Genomic DNA, 26,598 nt, shown 5'->3' with positions numbered 1-26,598 from the left:
AACGTTTGCTAAGTCGGATACCGTTAGGCGGCAGGCGTGTGGGAAGGGCTGCAGGTAACGGCGGCCGTGTTAGTGTCACGCCGTAGAGATTTATTTCTTAGGCTCTTTGGGATTTTTTGTTTGTTTGTTTGTTTGAGTCTTCAGAGAGGCAAGAGTAATTTCTCCCCTCCACTGTTGGGAATCTGAGATTCTGTTACTCCCAGAGAACCCCCTTTCCCGCATCTTTTCCTTTATACCTTTACTCTTCTGCAGGCTAGACCCTCCCTCGGTCCTCCAAGACGTCTCGCCGTTTTATTTGATTTTAGTTCTGTTCTTTGAGAGAGTCCCAGCCCCGGAGTTATCTTTCCTTCCCTCTTTAGCGGATCCCCGCCCGCCTCCATCCTCGTCCTCGGTCTGAGGCATGGAGCCCCACGGCTCTCGGGAATCCCCACCCCGGGAGGGCTCTTCCTTTCCTGGACGGTGGCCTTCCTCCGCCCTCGGACAGGCCTTCTCCCACATCTTGCACCAGTTTGCCGGCCAGGAATCCCGACGGGGCAAGGCCAGAAATGCAGCTCTTCGGGACCTCAGTGCTCTACTAGAAGCCAAAGAATGTGATCAGTTATTTGAGGGGAGTGACACCTCGCTCCGTGGAATGCCCGAGATGCTGGGGCAGGTGGCAAAAGCCCTGGAGAAGTATGCAGCTCCTCCCGAGGGGCCGGAAGGGGGAAGTGATCGTCACTCCGAAGTGGCCGAGAAAGCGGCAGCAGTTGGGTTACTCTTCCTTAAGCTGTTGAGGAAAGTTGAGACCGCTAAGAATTCCTTGGTTTGCCCTGCATGGAAGGCAGGCCTCCGTCACTTGGCAGGACCCGTCTATATTTTTGCCGTCACACACAACTTGGAGCAACCATGGACCAGCCCAAAATCTCAGGGCGTCGCTGGACAGGTGCTCGCCTTACTGCTTCAGGTTACCGAGTGTGGTTCTGTGGCTGGATTCCTCCACGGAGAAAATGAAGATGAGAAAGGGAGATTTACTGCGGTCATGGGGCTTCTCAAACCCGATTTGAATAAGTGAGTACTCCTGCCGTAAGGGCCACCGACTTAAGCTTCAGCCTAATGTTTTAGAAGGTTAGAGCTCAAAGGAGTCTTGTTTCTGCATCAACGACATAAAGGTGTTGTAAGCCCAGAACGGTTGTGATTGTGATGACATTAACTCGGTAGTGGTTAAGTTCGACATTAGAACCCAGGTCTTCAGACTTGATTTTCTAGTGCTTTTTCCAGTCCTGACAACTGCCATGAAATTGGAAGTTCTGTCCCATTTATTTAGACTTAACTTTCTTCAGTTAGGTGGGGTTGGGGATTCGGAGATTTAAACTTCGAGAAGATTTAAACTTACGGTTTGAATTTAAACTTAGGGATCTTGGAACTCATCGCTAGTTATTAGATATGGAAGCATGTTTGGGATGAAAAAATAAAAGTCCTTTAGATTGCTGTTAGCTAAAGTATTTTCAGTGAGTTTCCACTTGCTACTTTGTACATTTGTGTTTGTGACCCTGGAGCGATGAGAAAAAAGTGAGTACATAACTGTTTTTTTACCAGGAACGTGGAGGTAAAAGCCTTAGTTTTGAGGAAGTCTGGTGCTTCTTTTTATTGCTTCTGAATAGGACCAGTTTCATTATTTGCAATATAAAGATAACACTACCTGTTACACCGTATTTGAAGATTGGTTGAGTAATGTGTGTAAACTCACTTCATAAGCTATAAATTGCTGTTTGAATATTGATTCATTTGCTCCCATGTGGTAATAATAATAATAATAGTGATACTGAAGACATTTCCTTTCCTCCTCTCTCCCTTCTCAACACTTTCTCACTGTAACCACCACCATCACCACAGATTCTTTACATAGCTGTGGTTATAACTGGCTACTTTTCATCAGATATTCTTTAGACCCAGAGCCCTGGGTGATAAATGTATTTAGTGTAAGTTCTGTAAGTTATTTTGATCTAAATCTTAAAAATGTATGTTGTTAACATCAAGAGTTATCTTATGTGGGATGTATTTTTTTTTCAAGTACAAGAAAATACATTTAGCTTGAACTGGACACCATGTCACTTAATGTGGTTTCACATTTCCATTTAGGGACTCCTGGAAGAATAACCCAGCCACCAAACATGTTTTCTCATGGACTCTGCAAAAGGTCACTCGACCCTGGCTGAGCCAACATCTGGAAAGGGTACTTCCCCCATCATTGCTCATCTCAGATGACTATCAAACCGAGAACAAAATCCTGGGTGTCCACTGCCTCCATCACGTTGTGCTAAATGTGGTAAGTGGCCTCCGTTCTCTGTCTTCTGTACCGATGGCGCAGGCTGAGTCTTCATGGCCATTCCTCGTTCATGTCATCACTGCTCTGCCGTTGCCTATGTCTATATCTTTTATTAACTGGCTTTCATTTAATGCTGTCATGTGACTCTCAATTCACTAATTTATATTTTTCTCTCTGTATTTTCCTCTGCCAACCTAGTAGGTTGTATCTCATAGGTGATGTATATAAGAAACATAGACCATCGTCAAACTGAAGAACCAGACTTTGAGTCATTAACAACTGACTTTCAAGGAACAAAAAATTCAGAAGCTGAAAGGGATTATACCCAAATGTGCAAGCTATTACTCAAGGAAACTGCTTTTTTTTTTTTTAAACTGTGTATTATGGATCTTTTAAAATATACACAGAAGTAGAGAGAGTGGTATAATGAATCCCATGTACCATGTTCAATCTCAAAAATTATCAACATTTTGCCAACCTTGGGAAGCTTTTAATTGGGTAATTTGTTTGATTGCAGCCAGCTGCTGATTTGCTGCAGTACAACAGGGCCCAAGTCCTATACCATGCCCTTTTCAACCACCTGTACACACGGGAGCACCACCTCATTCAGGTAATGGTAAGATTTGTTCATAACTCTGAGTCTGAGCTCTCAAATTTGAGTAGAAGGTGGCACTATGTGAATAAGAATAGTTGGTACACATCTTTCTCTTCTTGGAAGGTGAAGATGATAACCGAGAGCCATTGACAAGTTGAAAATATGGGGGTAGCAAGTGACTAGTGAAAATGTCTCAGTCCCAGGAGGCATCCACATTCCTGAGTCTCCACAGAAAAGCCAGTGTTTTGTCTTCATCTGGGTCAATTACATATCACCTGGGGGCAGCTTTATGTCTGAAAAAGTTCTATTTTTTATTTTTAACTTTTTTTTAGTCTCACCTATTTATGAGCAAAAGAGAGATGGGTTCTTTTTTTTTCTTTCCTTTTTCTTTTTTTTTCTCTTTTTGGCCACACAGCTTTCAGGATATTAGTTCCCCAACCAGGGATTGAACCCGAGGCCCCTGCAGTGGAAGCGCCTAGTCCTAACCACTGGGCTGACCAGGAACTCCCAAAAAAGTTCCATTTTTATTAATTTAAGTGTCCTTCCTTCTGGGCTGCTTTTATATCAACACACACTCTGGGAACGCCTTGTATGTTGGGTTTTTTGTGTCATTTATTCTTTCATCCAGTAGACATTGAGTACCTACTGTGTGCCAGTAACCATTGTAGGTTCCAAGAATGAATGAGTCGGACAGGGTTTCTGACTTTAAGAAATCCTTTGGAGAGACATTTATGCAAATATATGTACTGTATATGTAAATACAATACAGAGTAATAAATCTATTAAAAGTTTTCTGTAAAGTGCAGTGGGTGTTGAACAGTAGGCAGCTAACGAGGTTTGGTGGTATTGGGTGGTTTTAAGAGGATCGGGTAAGGAGGTGATATTTGCTAATAAAGGATGAATAAGAGTTTCAGGCATGGTGTTTGGAATCACACCAGGACAGACGTAAACGATAGGGTCCTGGGCAGGCTGCGGTGCACAGCTTCTGCTGTGAAGAGACCTTCAAGCTGGCGGAAGAATAAGACGTGGAGATCACCTTCCTCCCCACAAATACATCAGAAATACATCTACATGTGGAACAACTCCTACAGAACACCTACTGAACGCTGGCAGAAGACCTCAGACCTCCCAAAAGGCAAGAAACTCCCCACGTACCTGGGTAGGGCAAAAGAGAAAAGAAAAACAAGAGACAAAAGAATAGGGACGGGATCTGCACCAGTGGGAGGGAGCTGTGAAGGAGGAAAGGTTTCCACACACCAGGAAGCCCCTTCGCGGTGGAGACTGCGGGTGGTGGGAGGGAAGCTTCGGAGCCACGGAGGAGAGCGCAGCCACAGGGATGCGGAGGGCAAAGCGGAGACATTCCCACGCAGAGGATCAGTGCCGACCAGCACTCACCAGCCCGAGAGGCTTGTCTGCTCACCAGCTGGGGTGGGCAGGGACTGGGAGCTGAGGCTCGGCCTTCGGTCGGATCCCAGGGAGAGGGCTGGGGTTGGCTGCGTGAACACAGCCTGAAGGGGCCTAGTGCGCCACAGCTAGCTGGGAGGGAGTCCGAGAAAAAGTCTGGACCTGGCTAAGAGGCAAGAGACCATTGTTTCCGGGTGCACGAGGAGAAGGGATTCAGAGCACCACCTAAATGAGCTCCAGAGACGGGTGCGAGCCGCGGCTATCAGCGCAGACCCCAGACGTGGCATGAGATGCTAACGCTGCTGCTGCCGCCACCAAGAAGCCTGTGTGCAAGCACAGGTCACTCTCCACACCGCCCCTCCCATGAGCCTGTGCAGCCCACCACTTCCAGGGTCCCATGATCCAGGGACAACTTCCCTGGGAGAACACACAGCGAGCCCCAGGCTAGTGCAACGTCATGCTGGCCTCTGCTGCCACAGGTTCGCCCCACATCCGTACCCCTCCCTCCCCCCGGCCTGAGTGAGCCAGAGCCCCCGAATAAGATACTCCTTTAACCCCATCCCGTCTGAGGGAAGAACAGACGCCCTCAGGCGACCTACATGCAGAGGCAGGGCCAAATCCAAAGCTGAACCCCGGGAGCTGTGTGAACAAAGAAGAGAAAGGGAAATCTCTCCCAGCAGCCTCAGGAGCAGTGGATTAAATCTCCACAATCAACTCGAAGTACCCTGCATCTGTGGAATACCTGAATAGACAACAAATCATCCCAAAATTGAGGTGGTGGACTTTGGGAGCAACTGTAGACTTGGGGTTTGCTTTCTGCATCTAATTTGTCTCTGGTTTTATGTTTATCTTAGTTTACTATTTAGAGTTTATTATCATTGGTAGATTTGTTTATTGATTTGGTTACTCTCTTCCTTTTTTTAAAAAATATATACTTTTTTCCTTTTTCTCTTTTTCTGAGTGTGTATGTGTATGCTTCTCTGTGTGATTTTGTCTGTGTAGCTTTGCTTTTACCATTTATCCTAGGGTTCTGTCTGTCTGTTTTTTCTTCTCTTCTTTTTTTTGTATAGTTTTTAATGCTTGTTATCATTGGTGGATTTGTTTTTTGGTTTGGTTGCTCTCTTCTTTCTTTCTTTCTTTTTTTTTATTTTTAACAATTAGAAAAATTTTTTTATTTTAATAACTTTATTTTATTTTACCTTCTTTCTTTATTTTTTTTTCTCCCTTTTCTTCTGAGCCATGTGGCTGACAGGGTCTTGGTGCTCCGGCCGGGTGTCAGGCCTGTGCCTCTGAGGTGGGAGAGGCAAGTTTAGGACAGTGGACCACCAGAGACCTCCTGGCCCCATGTAATATCAGTCGTGGAGAGCTCTCCCAGAGATCTCCATCTCAACGCTAACACCAAGCTCCACTCAGCAACCAGCAAGCTACAGTGCTGGACACCCCATGCCAAACAACTAGCAAGACAGGAACACAACCCCACCCATTAGCAGAGAGGCTGCCTAAAATCATACTAAGTTCACAGCCACTTCAAAACACACCACTGGATGCGGTCCTGCCCACCAGAAAGACAAGATCCAGCCTCATCCACCAGAACACAGGCACCAGTCCTCGCCACCAGAAAGCCTACACAACCCAATGAACCAACCTTAGCCACTGGGGGCAGACACAAAAAACAACAGCAACTATGAACCTGCAGCCTGCGAAAAGGAGACCCCAAACACAGTAAGTTAAGCAAAATGAGAAGACAGAGAAATACACAGCAGATGAAGGAGCAAGGTAAAAACCCACCAGACCAAACAAATGAAGACAAAATAGGCAGTCTACCTGAAAAAGAATTCAGAGTAATGATAGTAAAGATGATCGAAAATCTTGGAAATAGAATGGAGAAAATACAAGAAACATTTAACAAGGACCTAGAAGAACTAAAGAGCAAACAAACAATGATGAACAACACAACAAATGAAATGAAAAATTCTCTAGAAGGAATCAATAGCAGAATAACTGAGGCAGAAGAAAGGATAAGTGACCTGGAAAATAAATTAGTGGAAATAAATACCGCAGAGCAGAATAAAGAAACCAGAATGAAAAGAATTGAGGACAGTCTCAGAGACCTCTGGGACAATATTAAACGCACCAACATTCGAATTATAGGGGTCCCAGAAGAAGAAGAGAAAAAAAAAAGGACTGAGAAAATATTTGAAGAGATAATAGTTTAAAACTTCCCTAACATGGAAAAGGAAATCAAGTCCAGGAAGTGTAGAGAGTCCCATACAGGATAAATCCAAGGAGAAACACGCCAAGACACATATTAATCAAACTATCAAAAATTAAATACAAAGAAAAAATATTAAAAGCAGCAAGGGAAAAAAAAATAACATAAAAGGGAATCCCCATAAGGTTTACAGCTGATCTTTCAGCAGAAACTGCAAGCCAGAAGGGAGTGGCAGGACATATTTAAAGTGATGAAAGGGAAAAACCTACAACCAAGATTACCCAGCAAGGATCTCATCCAGGTTCAATGGAGAAATTAAAACTTTTACAGACAAGCAAAAGCTAAGAGAATTCAGCACCACCAAACCAGCTTTACAACAAATGCTAAAGGAACTTCTCTAGGCAGGAAACACAAGAGAAGGAAAAGACCTACAATAACAAACCCAAAACAATTAAGAAAATGGTAATAGGAACATACATATTGATAACTACCTTAAATGTATATGGATTAAATGCTCCAACCAAAAGACATAGACTGGCTGAATGGATACAAAAACAAGACCCATATATATGCTATCTACAAGAGACCCACTTCAGACCTAGGGACACATACAGACTGAAAGTGAGGGGATGGAAAAAGATATTCCATGCAAATGGAAATCAAAAGAAAGCTGGAGTAGCAATTCTCATATCAGACAAAATAGACTTTAAAATAAAGACTATTACAAGAGACAAAGAAGGACACTACATAATGATCAGGGGATCAACCCAAGAAGAAGATATAACAATTGTAAATATTTATGCACCCAACATAGGAGCACCTCGATACATAAGGCAAATGCTAACAGCCATAAAAGGGGAAATCGACAGTAACACAATAATAGTAGGGGACTTTAACACCCCACTTTCACCAATGGACAGATCACCCAAAGTGAAAATAAATAAGGAAACACAAGCTTTAAATGATACATTAAGCAAGATGGACTTAATTGATATTTATAGGACATTCCATCCAAAAACAACAGAATACATTTTCTTCTCAGGTGCTCATGGAACATTCTCCAGGATAGATCATATCTTGGGTCAGAAATCAAGCCTTGGTAAATTTAAGAAAATTGAAATCGTATCAAGTATCTTTTCCGACCACAACGCTATGAGACTAGATATCAATTACAGGAAAAAATCTGTAAAAAATACAAACACATGGAAGCTAAACAATACATTACTAAAGAACCAAGAGATTACTGAAGAAATCAAAGAGAAACCAAAAAATACCTAGGAACAAATGACAATGAAAACACGACAACTCAGAACCCATGGGATGCGGCAAAAGCAGTTCGAGGAGGGAAGTTTATAGCAATACAGTCCTACCTCAAGAAACAAGAAAAATCTCAAACAACCTAACCTTACACCTAAAGCAATTAGAGAAAGAAGAAGAAAAAAAAAAACCCCAAAGTTAGCAGAAGGAAAGAAATCATAAAGATCAGATCAGAAATAAATGAAAAAGAAATGAAGGAAACGATAGCAAAGATCAAAAAAACTAAAAGCTGGTTCTTTGAGAAGATAAACAAAATTGATAAACCATTAGCCAGACTCATCAAGAAAAAAAGGGAGAAGACTCAAATCAATAGAATTAGAAATGAAAGAGGAGAAGTGACAACTGACACTGCAGAAATACAAAGGATCATGAGATTTACTACAAGCAACTATATGCCAATAAAATGGACAACCTGGAAGAAATGGACAAATTCTTAGAAAAGCGCAACCTTCTGAGACTGAACCAGGAAGAAACAGAAAATATAAACAGACCAATCACAAGCACTGGAATTGAGACTGTGGTTAAAAATCTTCCAACAAACAAAAGCCCAGGGCCAGATGGCTTCACAGGCGAATTCTATCAAACATTTAGAGAAGAGCTAACACTTACCCTTCTCAAACTCTTCCAAAATTTAGCAGAGGGAGGAACACTCCCAAACTCATTCTACAAGGCCACCATCATCCTGATACCAAAACCAGACAAAGATGTCACAAAAAAAGAAAACTACAGGCCAGTATCACTGATGAACATAGATGCAGAAAACCTCAACAAAATACGAGCAAACAGAATCCAACAGCACATTAAAAGGATCATACACCATGATCAAGTGGGGTTTATCCCAGGAATGCAAGGATTCGTCAGTACATGCAAATCAATCAATGTGATAAATCATATTGACAAATTGAAGGAGAAAAACCATATCATCTCAATAGATGCAGACAAAGCTTTCGACAAAATTCATCTCCCATTTATGATAACCCTCCAGAAAGTAGGCTTAGAGGGAACTTACCTCAACATAATAAAGGTCATATATGACAAACTCACAGCCAACATCCTTCTCAATGGTGAAAAACTGAAACCATTTCCTCTAAGATCAGGAACAAGACAAGGTTATCCACTCTCACCACTATTATTCAACATAGTTTTGGAAGTTTTAACCACAGCAATCAGAGAAGAAAAAGAAATAAAAGGAATCCAAATCGGAAAAGAAGTAAAACTGTCACTGTTTGCAGATGACATGATACTATACACAGAGGATCCTAAAGAAGCCACCAGAAAACTACTAGAGCTAATAATGAATTTGGTAAAGTAGCAGGATACAAAATCAATGCACAGAAATCTCTTGCATTCCTATACACTAATGATGAAAAATTTGAAAGAGAAATTAAGGAAACGCTCCCATTTACCATTGCAACAAAAAGAATAAAATACCTAGGAATAAACCTACCTAAGGAGACAAAAGACCTGTATGCAGAAAACTATAAGACACTGATGAAAGAAATTAAAGATGATACAAACAGATGGAGAGATATACCATGTTCTTGAATTGGAAGAATCAGCATTGTGAAAATGACTATACTACCCAAAGCAATCTACAGATTCAGTGCAATCCCTATTAAAGTATTAATGGCATTTTTCACAGAACTAGAACAAAAAATTTCACAATTTGTATGGAAACACAAAAGCCCCCGAATAGCCAAAGCAATCTTGAGAAAGAAAAACGGAGCTGGAGGAATCAGGCTCCCGGACTTCAGACTATACTACAAAGCTGCAGTAATCAAGACAGTAGGGTACTGGCACAAAAACAGAAATATAGATCAATGGAACAGGATAGAAAGCCCAGAGATAAACCCACACACATATGGTCACCTTATGTTTGATAAAGGAAGCAAGAATATACAATGGAGAAAAGACAGCCTCTTCAATAAGTGGTGCTGGGAAAACTGGATAGCTACATGTAAAAGAATGAAATTAGGACACTCCCTAACACCATACACAAAAATAAACTCAAAATGGATGAAAGACCTAAAGGTAAGGCCAGACACTATAAAACTCTTAGAGGAAACCATAGGTAGAACACTCTATATGACATAAATCACAGCAAGATCCTTTTTGACCCAACTCCTAGAGAAATGGAAATAAAAACAAAAATAAACAAATGGGACCTAATGAAACTTCAAAGCTTTTGCACAGCAAAGGAAACCATAAAGAAGACGAAAAGACAACCCTCAGGATGGGAAAAAATATTTGCAAATGAAGCAACTGACAAAGGATTTATCTCCAAAATATACAAGCAGCTCATGCAGCTCAATATGCAAAAAACAAACAACCCAATCCAAAATGGGCAGAAGACCTAAAGAGACATTTCTCCAAAGAAGATATACAGATTGCCAACAAACACATGAAAGGATACTCAACATCGCTAATCATTAGAGAAATGCAAATCAAAACTACAATGAGATATCACCTCACACCAGTCAGAATGGCAATTATCAAAAAATCTACAAACAATAAATGCTGGAGAGGGTGTGGAGAAAAGGGAACCCTCTTGCACTGTTGGTGGGAATGTATATTGATACAGCCACTGTGGAGAACAGTGTGGAGGTTCCTTAAAAAACTAAAAATAGAACTACCATACGACCCAGCAATCCCACTACAGGGCATATACCCTGAGAAAACCATAATTCAAAAAGAGTCATGTACCACAATGTTCATTGCAGCTCTATTTACAATAGCCAGGGCATGGAAGCAACCTAAGTGTCCATCGACAGATGAATGGATAAAGAAGATGTGGCACATATATACAATGGAATATTACTCAGCCATAAAAAGAAACTAAATTGAGTTATTTGTAGTGAGGTGGATGGACCTAGAGTCTGTCATACAGAGTGAAGTAAGTCAGAAAGAGTGAAACAAATACCATATGCTAACACATATATATGGAATCTAAAAAAAAAAAAGGTTCTGAAGAACCTATGGACAGGACAGCAATAAAGACGCAGACGTAGAGAATGGACTTGAGGACACGGGGAGGGGGAAGGGTAAGCTGGGATGAAGTGAGAGAGTGGCATGGACATATATACACTACCAAATGTAAAATAGAAAGCTAGTGGGAAGCAGCCACATAGCACAGGGAGATCAGCTTGGTGCTTTGTGACCACCTAGAGGGGTGGGATAGGGAGGGTGGGAGGGAGATGCAAGAGGGAGGAGATATGGGGATATATGTATATGTATAGCTGATTCACTTTATTATACAGCAGCAAATAACACAACGATATAAAGCAATTATACTGCAGTAAAGATGTTAAAAAAGTTTCAGCTATGGGGGGTGTGCAGAGAACATTCTGAAGACAGAAGAAACAAGTTATATAAAATCAGAAGTCGAAATTACCTTGTTTCTTATTTTATGCCTAGTCTCCCTCCTCCCACCTCAGCCTGTCACCTTTCTTTTTTAAATACTATTTTTGGTTTTGAGAACCCAGGCTGTGCTAACAGCCAGAAAGGTGTTAGGGCTCTTGAGCCGGTGATTTAAAAAAAAAAAAAAAAAAAAGGAAAGCGGAAAAAAGATGTAAAAGAAAAAACAAAGATCCCGGGATAGCTAAAAGGGAGTGCCTAGACACTGAAATTTCAGATAGGGCTGTCAAAGTGGATACAAATAGGATCATGTGAGATTCTGTTTGGGAGTGGTTTTATTGTAAATACTTGTGAATATCACTTAGACTCAGGAATTGAGTGACAGTAGACTTAGACTCCTAAGTTTTGGATTAAAGTCTTAGCTCTGCTATTCTTCCAGTTGTGTAGATTAGCAAAGAATCATCCTGAGGAGAAGGTATTAACTTGAGACGGTCCGATGGAGATAAAAGAATGTAAAAAAAGTTTGAAAATGTAAAGTAATATACATTAAACTTATTACTAGACTGTTTTAGAATTCTATGACATGGACCCCAAGGATGGTAGATTAGTGGAAGTTGCTAGAAAAATCTGAGTGTTGTGAACACAAATTAGTTTACTACAGGTCCTTTCTATTACTTCCTCCTAGGCTGTGCTCCTGTGTCTGCTGGATTTATTCCCCATCCTGGAGAAAGCCCTGCACTGGAAGGGAGATGCAGCCCGACCCACCACACACTGTGACGAGGTCCTGCAGCTGATCCTGATGCAGATGGAGCCCGAGCACCGCCTTCTCCTACGCAGGACGTACGCAAGAAACCTACCGGCTTTTGTGAAGAGGTGAGTCCCAGGGCGGCTGGGCGTGGCCATACTCCTCAACTTCACTCTTTGGAGTCACATTTTCTCTGTCATTTTTAGGTTGGGGATCTTAACTGTCCGGCACTTGAAGAGGCTGGAGCGAGTCATCATTGGTTATCTGGAGGTTTATGATGGACCCGAGGAGGAGGCTAGATTGAAGATATTGGAAGCCCTAAAACTTCTCATGCAGTATACTTGGCCCAGGTATGACAGCCAACAGACAGGTGTGCTAAGAGGGGCAAAACTCAGCCAATACTCCCTTCAGAACTTGCCCAGGTGTACATTCAGTACAAAGTATTAAGGACGTGCCATATATTTGAATACCTCCTGTTTTTCCATACCAATTGGACTTTGAACTGTGAAAGTGGCACTGAAAGGATATAGTCAGTTCCTTCAGGTGCACATTTCTCTGGATTTATAATGCATATTAGAATTTTAAAGGCCATTTAGCAGTGCTACAGTAGACGTACTTAACGTTGTTCACCCTAATGTTTCTTAAATCTGATTGAGGATGGAGCACTCATAGCACATCACTGAACATCTGCAGTGATCAGAATACTGATCTGGGATATGTTTGCTTAGCATTCCAACTCTGGCTCGAGGTAGGTGTCCCAAACAGCAAGCTGGAACCCAAACACGTTGGGTCTGCAGAAGGCTCTCTTGCATGAAATAACAATGTTTAATTCAGTGAGAGTCCAGTGCCTCAGCAACATGTGTGTGTCTCTGTTCTGAGCCGTATTCTCTCATCTCCTCATAATGTACCCCCCAGTCACATTTGTAACGAGGTTGCATTTATTTGCTGTCTTTCTCCTCTGCTGAACGAGAAGCTCCAGGAGGATGGAGGACTGACCCCTTTAGCACACTGAGAACTCCAGAACTTACTCACAACCTGGTATTAAGTACACAGATTTTTAAAGTGACTGGAATAGATGCATGAATGAAATTGAATCGGACTAATACTGTCCAAGTAGAAGAGGTCAGCAAGCAAATGTAGAGGTCAGAAAATGAATGTCAATTATGGAGGGGGCTGGGCCTGGGGAGTGGGAAACAGCAAGTTGTGTGTTGAGTGATGACAGGTGGAGGGCTGAGCAGCACACAAGTTACAGGAAACCACTTGATGTTTTTTAGATCAAGATGAGGGATGCAAACTTTTCTTCTCCCAGTCACATTTCTGCCCACAAATATAGCTTATTTATATTTTCACACTACAAGTTAAATTATTTTTCAGCTTCCTTAAGGCTTTTTATTTATTTTTTATTGTGGTTAAAAAATACATAAAATTTACCATTTTAAAGTGTACAATTCAGTGGCATTAAGTGCATTTACAATTTTGTGTAATCATTATCATAAAAACTTTTAGAAACACTAAGTAGAAGTAAATAGACTGGGCCTAACTGGTGGTAATCTAGGATCTAGAAATATAGTGACAGAAAACTCAAACTGACAAGTCTCAAAAGCCAAGCTTATTTCCCTCACTGTATTTTTAATCTCCAGGCCTAAGACCGCATTAAAGCTAAAGAACTATGGGCCCTTTCCTGTTCTCTGGTCAAAAGTATAGGCCCCTGGTAAGGAAGGTCCCAGTTCTCCCTTTCCAGGAGGGGCTGTTTCCTTACGGTAGGACCATGCTTCTGGAAGGAAACTAGGTATTCCTGGGCAGGCCAGAATGTCAGTGTGTATGGGCAGCGTGCTGTAGAAAAAAACAAGGGCCTTAAAGTTCAGAAATCTGGAGTCTGGTCTCTAGTTCTGCTTCCAGCTTGTGGTCTTAAATTTTGACTTCAGTTCCTTCATTTATGAAATGAGGGTTTTCTACTGGATGGCCTTTGAAGTCTCTTTCAGTTTTAATAACCTGATTCGGAGTCTGAACATCATTTTTCTTCTTGATTCCAGAGTTCCCTGTAGACTTGTGGTCTTACTGAAGGCTCTCTTGAAACTGATATGTGACGTAGCAACGGATTCAAGCCTCACACCCGAATCTGTTAAGAGCGCCTTGTTAGAAGAGGCCACAGACTGTCTGATTCTCCTGGACCACTGCTCTCAAGGACAGGTGAAGGTAAGGGACAGTCTGCGACTTGGTTTCAGATAGGCTTCTTCATCCTCAGGTAATTCCTGTGATTCTAATTTACATTTACGTGCCTGACCACGTCTGTAAATGAACATGGGGGGTTCGCGTCTCTACCTCTGAGCCTTCTAGCCTTCAATGGAGTTTGATTAATACCTTATTCTTCCTTTAAAGCTATTCAGAACTGTTTAGACCAAAAGGCAAGAGGATCAGTGGATATTTCTGGAGCCAGGACAGAGAATGGGCAAAAGGATCGTGATCAAGAATTTGTAAAATTTAAGTTCTGTTCTAGTGGTCTGAGTGAAAAAATAAAAAGGTTGAAATAATGGGCTATAAACCACCAAGGAGTAATAATTTAGGTAGAATAAGTAATTCAGTTACCAGAAATGTTTCCACTTTTTCAGAGGCAACTGTGTTTTCCACACGCTTATTTATCCACGTGGGAATTCTTCCTTTGGTCTCACATTCCGCAGAAGTTAACTTCTCAAAGCCATAGCATATAATAGCTGTGTGTCCATGTATACATAATTTATAAATTATTGTCTCATTTCTTACCCCATTTAGAAATCTTCAATTGAAAGTTATAAGGCAGCATGAAAAGAAATTCATATCCTAAAAATATTTAGGGGTAGCATGGTTTATTCAAATTATTTCATCTTGGCTTTTTAATCTTGGCCACTTTTCAAGCCCTAGATTTAATCTGATTCACCCTGACTGGTAGTAAGCTGCTTCTTTGTGCTCCAGTAGGACATTTCCGTTTCTAAAGTTACACCTGTTCTGTGAACTGTGCCCTAGTGTCATCCGTCCTTCCCTTCTTTGAGTATGGTACCAAGAAAGAACAACCAAGGTAGAAGGAAAACACATATCAAACAAACAAACAAACAAAAAAAAAACAAAGACTGTTTGGTTTGATGTTTCAGGGTCTCCTGGCTAAAATCCCCCAAAGCTGTGAAGACAATAAGGTGGGGAACTATATCCGAAGAGTGCAGCAGGTTTCTGAAGGCGCTCCCTACAATGCAACTTAAGACTTGTATTACTTTCCTGAAGAGGAAAAGATTTTCTTTCTGTTCCAGTTGTTTTAAATGGAATTATCTCAGGAAAAAGGTATATTTATATTAAACATTATAACTTAGATCTTCTTTTTCCTTCTTTCCTTTTTACTCCCATAGAAGTAGGGAAAAGAGAACATGAAAAAATTGAAGTCTGGACATTTCTAAATAAAGGGGGGAGGGGGAGGAATGCAGGGGGAGGATACCAAGGAAACGGGTGGGTAGCATTTAAAATTTAGAAATATTTACACCCACAAACTGTTCTGTTACATTTCTTGGGCTCAAGCTGTTACTTCAGCACATGTAACAATGCTATAAAAATACTCTGTTCACAATTTAGGCTTTTCTCCACTCCCTCCCAGATTTTTTGCCCCACAGAAGTAGCATAAATATTAAAAACACAAATATTGTGTTAAAAACAAGATAAAGAGCAAAACCCAGAAGTGTGTATGTGTTTAAGATAAAAAAAAGGGAAGAAGTTCAAGATGTCCAGTCCTCTTTATAAACGTCTGAAGGGAAATCACGTGGTTTTGGCCTTGGCCTCGGGCTCTGTCTCCAGCTCGTACTCTATCTCTACATATGCTTTTTTCCTCCTCCAAGGTCCTTTCAAGGGTGCTTTGCCATTGTGTTTAGTGTCAACGGCCTTTTCTTCTTCCTCACTGGAGGATTTATCATCCTGATCTTCATCACCGCTGGCGTCCAGTTTATCCATGTCCTAATATGGGGAGGGAAAAAAATGGGAAAGACACTAGATTCATTCCCCAAACTGCCTATTTAGAACTAAAACTAGAGAATTTATCTGCTCTGTGTGACCAGAACTTCCCTTCCTTTTTTTCTCTGAAGCCAAAGGACAGATGTTTACCCATGAACCTCACCTCAAAATCACTTATGTCACTCTCATCAACTTCATCATCTTCCACAAACTCTCTTTTTCCCACATCCTAAAATAAAATGTAACTGTTATGTTCAAGATACATAATGAAAATTCAGCTTAGACATCTGGTTTTATTATTTGATAAGTGCATCAATAACATAAACAGAATGAGAGTCTACTGACTAGGCAACCAAAATCAACTTATTTCCAAGTTTAATACTTCTGAATTTAAAACACTTTAGGGATATCAATTCTCACGCCTGATTTAAATCATTAGAGATAAAACATCCTAATTTTAAATGGTTAAAGGCAATATACAGTACAAGAACAAACAATTCTTTGCACATTCAATGAAAACTATTAAGTTCAAATATTAAAAAATAGTTTACTACTAGGAAAAGTTACACCTGTGTACCTGTGTGAGTCTATTGTGAATCTACTTGTTAAATTTGCCCTTTACCTAAAAATACTATCATTTAAGTACTTCTCCTATATTAACAGTAAAATTAAGCCCTTTGTAAATTTCAGTAGGTTCCTTAATGTTATATTCCCTCAGCTAATAAGGACCCTTCATTTGTCATCTTGCAGGAAAAATTTTAGAATGCTAATAAATAAGATCAAATTGTCAATGCATAAATAGTTTGTTGGCTGAACCTGGAGAACAAAGCAGCCACTACTGAACCAAATTAATCAAAAATGATAGGAAAAAATAATCAAATATCTATTTTGGGTTAGGGAAATGAAAATGATATTCTGTCTCAATTACATAAAAATAGATCTCATCCCATAGATTACTGCTTGACAAAGAAAAAACACAAAGCTTACTTCTTCATCTTCTTCATCATCTTTTTCCTCAGCAACTGAAGAGTCACTGTCTGCCTCCTGCTGTTCCAGGGCCTTGTCGAAGGCATGGATGGGGAAGTTGTAGATGTCGCCATACTAAAGAACATAAAGTGGGTCAGCTTTAACACATTTGGATCTTATGCTTGAAGTCCACTGTCCAACAAGTGTATTATTTTCCTCAGTGATTAAACAAAAATAATTAGTAATATTACTATATTATTTTCAGGCCTAGAGCCAGCAGTGTCTTTCAAAAACCCATATTTGACATTTAAGTAATCAGCGATCAATACCAAACAGGCACCTTCCATGAAGGATGGATACCAGATCACTTAAAACTTAATAGTCTATAAAACCCATGGATTGGAACAAATGTAATTTTGCTGATAAAGGGGAAATAGTAAGGAAAAAGTAAATTTTATTCATGTTTTTTCTGTAAATGACATTAATTTTTCAAAAGACAATAAACATTCATTTTAAAGAACCTTAAAAGACTAGGATGACTAGGCAGGAGGACCAACACTGTGTGGCTTTTATAGAGAGATCTGGAATTGTTGTGTTTGGGAGGAGGAGTTGGGAATAATGGCAAAAAGGAAAGGTCTCTCTACTGAAGTATCAACGGTAACTAAAGTATTTTATGTGCTTGATCAAGGAACTAAAATGAGGAAGCCAGGGCCTATGTGATATTTATTTTATTCCAGTAATAAAATCAAGGTGAAGATCTTTCTAGCATCTTTAAAAATAAAACACATTTCCCACTATTCCTACATTTCCTAGCATATTACCACCTAAAAAATAAAATCTGTACCCCAGAGTTCCTAGCTTTCTCACCGTATCTTGTTTCAGTCTCTCCAGCAATTCCTTTTCGATGGCGTTGTCCAGCTGAGCAGCTATTAATGCCTTTTCCTATAAGAGAAAAAGAGCAAACCCGTTTACTTCATTAGACTCATTTTTCAGCCTGCAGAAGTCGGAGAAATCAAGTTTTTATGTGAAACATGTAATCCCCTTTTCTCTCTTACTGTAACTGGAACTTCTGCCTGTCCAACCAGATATATATATATCTTTTTAAAAATTCCTATGGTTTTATGAATAGATTTTTTTAAATAGTTTGATCATTTATTTTAATTTTTTTTAAATTTATTTATTTGGTTGCACTGGGTCTTAGTTGCGGCTCATGGGCTCCATAGTTGTGGCATGCGTGTGGGATCTAGTTCCTGGACCAGGGATCGAACCTGGGCCCCCTGCATTGGGAACATGGACTCTTAACCACTGCGCCACCAGGGAGGTCCCTTACGAATAGATTTCTAAATTAAATTCTACAAAGCCTTTGACAGATACACAAAGCAAGTAGGTCTACATACATTTAAGTGTCTCAGAAAATTAGAAGTCCTGAAGCAGACTCCATAAAAGCTGCGAAAAGGAAACAGAGACCTTCACCCATTTACGTTTTCTAGAACCATGTTAGATTCCATGTGATAGATAGAAAGTAGATCAAAAAATCTCTTCAGTGGTCTTTTGTAGGAAATGATACATGGTATCAACCTTTACACAAACAAAACATAAAAATGTAACCTCAATCTACCTTTCTTGCCAAAGACTGTGCATTAATTTGAGAGTAAGAATCATAGAGAAAGTTAGTGTCACACACTGAAGCTATGTTAGGGTGAACAATGCACAGGATCAATTACAATGCAGGGAGACTGGGAGCACACAGAGCAGTTAGAAGGTTCCTGTGATCTACGTTTTTCTCTAAAGCGGGTGCTTACACCTCTGGGGTGATCCACTGCGATGTAGCAAGCAAATATTCACAACTTTTTTGTATATTTTTTTTTTAAGATATTAATTACACATTTTTATGCATACTGACATAGCTGCCTTGACTCTGTCCATAAAGGAAATAGTTGTGTGTCACATTACAGTGAGCAAGATATGCCAAGGGAAAAAATACTGCACAAAGAGTTTGAAAGTGGTGGTCTCACTCCTTTATTCAGATTATTGCAGCCTATAGCTATTTGCTTGGTTAAGTGGATTTATAGATGATATTGAGTACTTTGCAATAAGATAGGGAGTAGTTTTAAAGATGTATGCTGGTTATTTAATGGTTTAGTACTTTAAAAAGAGTTGTAGAACTTAAAGAACCATGCATTTTTCACAAAAAGAAAAATGTTCCAGATTTGTCAACCTTTTCTAAGATGACAGATGGCTGTCAGCAGTATGTAATGTAGCAGAAGTTTTTCTGTTTTTTTAAAAAATTTATTCATTTATTTTTGGCTGCATTGGGTCTTCGTTGCTGCACGCGGGCTTTCTCTGGTTGTGGTGAGCGGGGGCTACTCTTCATTGCAGTGTGCGGGCTTCTCATTGCAGTGGCTTCTCTTGTTGCAGAGCACCGGCTCTAGGCACACGGGCTTCAGTAGTTGTGGTGCACAGGCTTAGTAGTTGTGGCTCGCAGGCTCTAGAGCACAGGCTCAGTAGTTGTGGCGCACGGGCTTAGTTGCTCCGCCGCATGTGGGATCTTCCCGGACCAGGGCTCGAACCCGTGTCCCCTGCATTGGCAGGCGGATTCTTAACCACTGCGCCACCAGGGAAGCCCCTGTAGCAGAAGTTTTAAAAAATAAATACACTCACTCTGTTCTTTCAAAGGAAAGGCAATATCTTAACAGTGAGTTTGAAAGAATTGTTTTTCCAAAAAAAACTTGTTCTGTGGCTAGAACATTTTAAAAAGTGATTACATCTATATGTGACATTGCTGAAAACGTGTCTTCTATAAAAACTGCAATCACACACTTAAAAAATTTGGAAACGGAATTTTCTAACCCATTTAAAAATCTTCCAAATCTATTTCAGAGGGCTTCAAACTTATTTGGTAAAAATAGAAAATTTTAATTTCTTCCGAAAGATTTGCAAGAATGCCTGTTTTGACTCAGGGAGGATGAAAACTCACTAGCCAGATTTAAACAAAAATGTCTGCATAATTGGTGGTGGAGAATGAAAAATGAACAGCAAGTACTAAATGCAGGCACTCAAAAATGCCCTCCTTTCTCTCTGTCTCTGAGCTCTCTATCACTTATGACAGCCCTTAAAGGCAAATTTACACTGCTGAGAACCAAACCTTCACTTCACTACATCACAAACTTTTACTTATAATACACCTATTAGTGCAAATATACATGTATAATAACATTTACAAGTAATATATTGGGGAGCATATGTTCAAAAATTTTATTGATGGGGTGAGTGATCAACAAAGTTTGGAGATTCAATCCCGGGTTTCGGCACCAAAAAAATAAGTTTGGAGACCAATGATATAACAGGTTTGAGATACAGAACTCTGTGATTAATGGAAACAAAAGCATCAAGATTATTAAAGCTATTCCTTGATAGGATATGACAAATGATGAGGTAAATGTCTGTTGGTGGAAGGATGGTAAGCAAAGCAAATAGCTAGAATGACTGAAAATGTGAACTTGTCAGGAAAAGCTAATTCCTGGGTCTTAAAAGCATAAGAATACTCAGCCTGAGTGAGGTCTCATGAGGTGGAGTGGCAGACTGCTCTCTGTGACAAAGGCTGGGATTTCCTGACTAGATTATCCATGGACAGCAAAATATTACCATCACTGTTCACTACTTCAGTAACAAAGCTGACACGTTTACTTCAAAGAAACAAATAATCCCAATTAATCCCTACCAGCAATTTCAGAACCCCCAAAACCCAGTTAGATGCCTAATATGACCTGAACCGACATGAGGCTCCTTAAAAAAACATTTTTTAAATTCCATCTATTGTGGATTCATCTAGTGAAACACTGTTATATTTCACTGTACAACTACTAGTGTGTTTAATGAGAATGCTCAAAACCGGCTGAGGGTAATATGTAAAACATAAGATTGGCAACATACCAGAATTCTAAATCTGACCTCAAGAATTTCAGAAAAGGAGTTGTGGATCTCTATTTAAGGTATTTTTTCTGTTCTCCGTTACACACACCCCCAAAGTACCCACATTTTAACCTGCCCTGAAAGTCATGATCTTCAGATATGGAATATCAGATAGCGTATGCAACTAATACTGTTGTCCATACTCTAGGGCCTGAACAGTTCACAGACAGCAGTGACTGAATCGTTCTCATGAGCCCTGACTACACAGCCCTACCCTCAATGAAAATACAGAACCTACGATTATCAGAATAAGTTACCTCTCTTCTTTTTTCCCTCCGTTCCACCTTCTTACTCAAAGGAACAAGTTTCCTCCTATGGGAAATAAAACACATGATCAGAGACCCCAAGTACATGTTCTATACGTTCCTTTAAAAAAAAAGAAGAAAAAAAAGGATTGGAATTGATTTTGTAGGGCTCAGCTAAATATAGCAAGTTACATAAAATTTTCTAGATAGTTAATGCTATAAAAAGTCAGGCATTTTTACATATATTTGACATTGTTCATATACGTGGCTGTTTTTGTTTCTTTAGGCATCCTGAAACTTCTGAGGGTGTTTACAATGCTAAAGATTAATGCTTCTGCAAGCTAAGAAAAAATAATTTTCTACAGAAGACTGACATCTCTAGCTTTCTCTGCAGGTCACAATGAATTAGGGCCTATCACTCCTTAAAGACAGCATGCAATTAATTCTGTGGATCTCATATCACTTTAAAAAATAAGTTTTCAGTGAACCCAGAGTAAAGTTCTTACACTCCATTTCACATTTTTTAGATCATTTTCAACTCCCTAATTTTAGGATTCCCTCAGGGTTATAAAGACAATTTTCTGAAGCTGATAATCAAGTTGTACTCTACTGTTTTTAAAATCCTGCAAAATTAAAGGGCACAACTTTAATCTGTGGTAAAGCTGCTGCTGCTTAGCATGTCATAAAAAATTACCCAAAGCTGAACTTAACAGAGAACATTACTAGAGGTTTCACAATATCTCAGCTTCATAATAAGATGCATGGAAAGGTAATTTAAAAACAAATAAATGAACGATCAGTACTTACTGTCGCTTTAGTGTAAGTTTTCGAATTCGAATTAGGTACTGGGTGATCTTGGTGAATCTCTGCTTACATTTGTGTCGAATGAAACGGGGCCAGTAAATCAGATTTTCATCTATTTGCTCCAGTGCTTTCTCATAGTTTTTATGAAGCCGGACCTGTTAAACAGAAAGGAGGCTTGAAGGGCAAGGGTAATATTAAGTCTTCACTGTTAACAACACTTACGGGGCCTAATAAGGATGGCTCCAAGAATTTAAGGTAGATGTGGTCAAGGAAGTGAGAAAAGCATGTGGCCTTTTTTCTCTTGATCAATGGTTGTCATGATTTTATGTCCTAAGTCTTACCCGTTCCCAGAGACGCCTAGGGAAAGCTGCTCGTTCTATAACCTTCATATACAAGTAGCACTGTCCTGCAGGATAAATAGTTTTATTATTATTTACGGAGAGACTAAAGAATATCCTTTTAAAAGCTGTTGAGTACTTCTCTTGGAAGTTAAAACCGAGGAGTTACCTTTCTCTTCTTTGATAGTGGCATACTGACTGTTTGCCAGGGGACAGGACGACCGATTACACAGTCCAGTCAGGCTGTATTCATTTCTGCAAAAACTCTGAGTCTTGGTTCTAGAATGAGAGGAAAAGAGCAAAGATTATAAGATGGGATGCCAAGAGGGCAACTAATGGAATCTATATCCAAGTTGAAAATCTAGACTCACCTTATTTTGAAGGAACAAAATTGCTTGTTTCCTAGTGTATCCCAGATAACCTGCAAGACAAAGTGGGAACCCATTTCAATTGCTCTTACCTAACAGATGCCATATTAGTCCAAGAGAACAATGCGCTAGGGCAGCACCCTGCTTTCCTGAGGAAACGAGTCTTTGAAGAATGAGAGGACAAAGAAATGCTTTGTAAAATAGTCTGATTTATTTGTTTTTTTTACACAAATAACAGATTCTTGTAAGAAAAGTAAATACAAATTAGCGATAACCACAACCTTACTGCCCAGAGATACAATTTCGTAGTATTTTAATTTGTATATTATACCAACTAGCATGCCTACATGTATAATTTAAACGATATGAGATTATATATGTAGTAGTGACTTTTTTTTTTTAATGTGTTCATTATGCATCGTCACACACTACTAGATTTTTGGATATACGTACCACACATACCATGATTTTATCTCATTGACAAGGAAGATCCTCTGTTGCTAGCCTCCACTAACTCATATGCTCTATATTCATTCAGCATTTATTGTACACTTAATACTTATGTAAGACACTGACATTTCAAAGTCCTGACACACAGGAGGCACTCAGGCACATGCTGAATGAAGGAAGGTACAATCCTTAAAAAGTTTTTTCTTTCTAGCTACAGAAAGAGATGTAAACAAAGCATCACAAAGCAGCAATCGAAATGCCACAGTAGAGGTGTGTAACAGCATGAGAGCCTTTGAGTGAGCTGCCTTGAGGAATTGGGAAAGGCTCTAAAGTAGTTAAAGGGAAAAACACAAAGAAGCGTTAAAGAATAGAGCAACATTTTTGGAATTTTACAGGATGTGTGTTTGGCAGGGGATGGCGGGAAACAGGTAAGAGGAAATGAAACTGGAGAAGTAGGAGCTAATTCTGGTTTGTGGCTTTAAATACCATCTCCAGGTTGATGACTCCCAAACTGTCATCTCCTGGTCAGACTTCTCTTCTGAGCACCAGATTTGTATATACATGCAGCTGCTTACTTGACATCTCCACTTGAATGTCTAAAAGGCATCAAACACATTCACAGGTCCAAATGGAGCTCTCAATTCCACACCTCTCAAAAGAATACTGGGTTCCTTCCCTAGTCTTCCCCACCTCCATAAATAAAACCACCACGGAACGGTTTGTTCAAATCCAAAAATCCCTTGATTTTTCCCTTCTTCATTTCATCCCTAACCAAGTCTTGCCGGTTATAATGATAAAACAGATCTCTAATTCATCCATTTCATGACCACTCCCACCTTAGTTGAAGCTACTTTCATCATGCTCTAGTCTCCTTGCTTTCATTCTTTCCCTCCTTCAAAAGCCTTTTGCACAACTAGAGATATTTTCACAAACGTAAATCAGATGTCACTTCTCATTAAAAAAAAGCCTTAAAACACCTCCTCCAAGACTCTACATGATCTTGTCCTGCAAAGATATCCAACTTCACTCCCTACCTTTCTTCCCTTGATTTCTATAACACAGTCACACGAATGTCCTTTACCACATTCCTTCTCTCTTACCTCCAGATCTTTGTACTTTACTGTTCTTACTGTCCAGATTGATTGCTTTTCCCTCAGCCCCCAGTGGCGGTTCCTTCTCATCTTTTAGATCTCGCCTCAGACACCTTCTATTCAGAGAAACCTTCCCTAATCAGCCCTATCCGAAGTGGTCTCTCCTCATCACTCTCTACTTCATCACCCCGATGTTTCTTTCATAGTAGTATTAGACGGTTCAACTGTATTTAATTTGTTCACGTGTTTACTGTCTCCCCCGCCAGAGCTCCAGTAAAATAGAGGTCTTTTGCCTGGCTTAATAACAACCAAATCTCCAGTAATTACTCTTGGCACACTGTAGGCGCTTGAGTATATCTCATACAAATAACTAAATGAATAAATCTAGGATGCTTCCAAAATTTTGACGCGGGCAGAGAGTGGAGCAAACGTAAAAAAATAAAACCTAACACAGGAAAAGCAGGCTGAAAAGTACCGTGCACGTGGTTGAAAAGGATGCTTAAATTTGGTGTCTAAGCTTCACCGTACCGTCCCCCAGGCCGCCACCCACCCCCGCTGCCTCCCGAGTCCCCAGGGGACCATACGCAAAGTCCTTCCTTGCTAGGCACCAAGGACTGGATACACCGACCCTGGGGGTTGAGGTGGCGGTGTCCTGACCCCTTAACCCCGAAAGGCCCGGGTAGACACGTGAGAGCCCCAGGCTCGGAAATCAGGGCTCTGGAAACCTCGCTTCCGGAGCCACCCGACGCTAATGGGCCAGCTGAGTAGCTGGCTTCTGAGTCTCCTAAAGCGAGCGACACACACTTCATAAAACCCGGGTGGCAGCGCAAGAGGACTCACATCATCTGACTGCATCTCGTCAGCGGTTCAGCGGGCTCAGCCTGGCCAGGGCAGGGAAGCAACCATGCTGCTTCCGGAGAATCACTTCCGGGAAGCCCAGTCTCGCCTATCGCGAGAGTTCTGAGTTCTGGAAGGGGCTTTGCGCAGCGTCCTTTGACGGTCTAACTTCCGCGCCCGCCGCCAGGTCACCGCCGCCACCGGACTGTCACCGCGCGCTCGTACCGCTTAGGTCTTGTCCCCGGCTCCCCTTGGGACTGTAAACCCGGCTAAGGGCCCGTGGGAGCCCGCGCAGGAGCCGGCGGCATTTCGAAGGGCGGAGGTCGAAGAGCGCCGGGAGCCCCCCTGTCCAGCAAGCGGTTTGACGGTCCCTGAGTGTTAGCCGCCGGCCCCGCCCCCTGGGCCTTCCCTCCGCGGGGCGCGCACCGCCGCCGGCGGGGCCTCAGCTCCGGGCCGTCGGGGCTGCAGTGTTCTCGCTCCTTCGCCCAGTCTGTGGACCTCAAACGCGGGCTTTTTAGACTTAAAACCCTCGCTTCCGCACTTACCCCCCCTTGTTTGGTGTGGTATTGGGTCCTGACTTTTGAAATTCCTGGGTCAGATATTTCAAAAACAATAGATTTCCCCCCCACCCCCCGCTTTTTCTTTTGACAGGGGAAGAAGAAAATCTTTACTAGCTCATACCGTTTTTCAAAAGAAAAGCCACTTAAATACCAGTAGAGTAAGAAAGGCACAATCCCAGAATAAGGATGGCCCTTAGTTTGCATATCACATTATAAAATAATTTAGTATATCATAAATAGTATAATTTTGTTGCATGCAGATGAAAACTAGGCATTAGAACCACCCTGTTAGAAAGCATTGATTTAGCACTGGTTTGGGGAGCCAAATTTAGGTTATAAAAACCAACTTCAGTTACTAGATGTTTTGGGGAACGTCAGTCAACCTTTAGCAAAACTGTTTCCCATTAGAAAAATGGGTGTATGCAAGGACTGCAGGTATTATTGTAACTGAGAAGAACAAATGTGACTCCATATTGGATCTGCTTCTTTTACGTTCACCTTTGTATTCTCTTGCTTTTGCTACACCTTAATAACTAAAAGAATGTTGCCTGTAGCCTGAAATATGCGGGAGAGCCCATCCTCAAGGCTCTGACCTTTAAAGGTGTAACCCTTTCCCATTCATATAGAGAGAAAAAGTTGCAGAGCAGAGAATAACGTTTGCCTTGTTGGAGGCTAATAGGAGCATCCTGACCTGACCTAGTGGACAGCTGCAAGAACAAAGGATTCTGGCCCCAAGAAGTTTGCAGCAATCTGCCACACCCCTTCCCCTTTTAGTGTAAAGAAAGCCTGAGTCCACTATCTTCTCCATCCGCCGGCTTTCCGAATAAAATTGCTCTTCCTTGCTTCAGTAACTCAGCTTTTGATTCATTGGCCTGCCATGCACCGGGCAGTAGGAGCTTGGACTTGGTAACAGTATGTTAAAAGCATAGTTTACATTGCTTTCTAGAAAACCAGCGTGGTGGTTCTCACTAGCCTACTGCCTTATGCAAGGCCGGTTTAGAGACCAGAGGAAAGTCATACTATAAATACCCGTACCCTTTTATGTTAGTAAAATCGAGTTTAAAACTTG

At 40.8% G+C, this 26,598-nt stretch overlaps 2 protein-coding genes across 2 annotated transcripts; one reads left to right on the top strand and one right to left on the bottom strand.

Moving 5' to 3' along the window:
* Positions 1-15,162, top strand: TTI2 (TELO2 interacting protein 2). Its single transcript, XM_068532175.1, has 7 exons — positions 1-1,047; positions 2,119-2,305; positions 2,823-2,915; positions 11,873-12,060; positions 12,139-12,282; positions 13,966-14,128; positions 15,058-15,162. The coding sequence occupies exons 1-7, from the start codon at positions 401-403 to the stop codon at positions 15,160-15,162; spliced, it is 1,527 nt and encodes a 508-aa protein (XP_068388276.1). The 5' UTR covers positions 1-400.
* Positions 14,756-25,343, bottom strand: MAK16 (MAK16 homolog). The gene is made up of 10 exons (XM_068532179.1): positions 24,973-25,343; positions 22,595-22,644; positions 22,393-22,502; positions 22,227-22,291; positions 21,889-22,040; positions 21,094-21,148; positions 17,732-17,806; positions 16,886-16,999; positions 16,062-16,127; positions 14,756-15,901 (listed from the first exon to the last, which is right to left on the bottom strand). Exons 1-10 carry the CDS (start codon positions 24,985-24,987, stop codon positions 15,707-15,709), a joined length of 897 nt encoding a protein of 298 aa, XP_068388280.1. The 5' UTR covers positions 24,988-25,343; the 3' UTR covers positions 14,756-15,706.
* Between the last annotated feature and the right edge of the window lie 1,255 nt (positions 25,344-26,598).

The sequence above is a fragment of the Eschrichtius robustus genome, chromosome 21, assembly GCF_028021215.1.
Source record: "Eschrichtius robustus isolate mEscRob2 chromosome 21, mEscRob2.pri, whole genome shotgun sequence".
In the NCBI taxonomy this organism is placed as follows: domain Eukaryota; kingdom Metazoa; phylum Chordata; class Mammalia; order Artiodactyla; family Eschrichtiidae; genus Eschrichtius; species Eschrichtius robustus.
Note: the sequence above shows the minus strand (reverse complement) of the source record. Positions and strands in the feature narration are given on the sequence as shown.

Excerpts from the sequence above, each read along its gene's own strand:
- TTI2 (XM_068532175.1), top strand. The coding sequence starts at position 401 with ATGGAGCCCCACGGCTCTCGGGAATCCCCACCCCGGGAGGGCTCTTCC. Across the intron at positions 2,306-2,822 it reads ATCACGTTGTGCTAAATGTG|CCAGCTGCTGATTTGCTGCA; the intron begins GTAAGTGGCCTC and ends GTTTGATTGCAG. Across the intron at positions 14,129-15,057 it reads GCTCTCAAGGACAGGTGAAG|GGTCTCCTGGCTAAAATCCC; the intron begins GTAAGGGACAGT and ends TTGATGTTTCAG.
- MAK16 (XM_068532179.1), bottom strand. Across the intron at positions 17,807-21,093 it reads GGAGGGAAAAAAGAAGAGAG|GAAAAGGCATTAATAGCTGC; the intron begins GTAACTTATTCT and ends TTTCTCTTATAG. Across the intron at positions 16,128-16,885 it reads ATGATGAAGAAGATGAAGAA|GATGTGGGAAAAAGAGAGTT; the intron begins GTAAGCTTTGTG and ends ATTTTATTTTAG.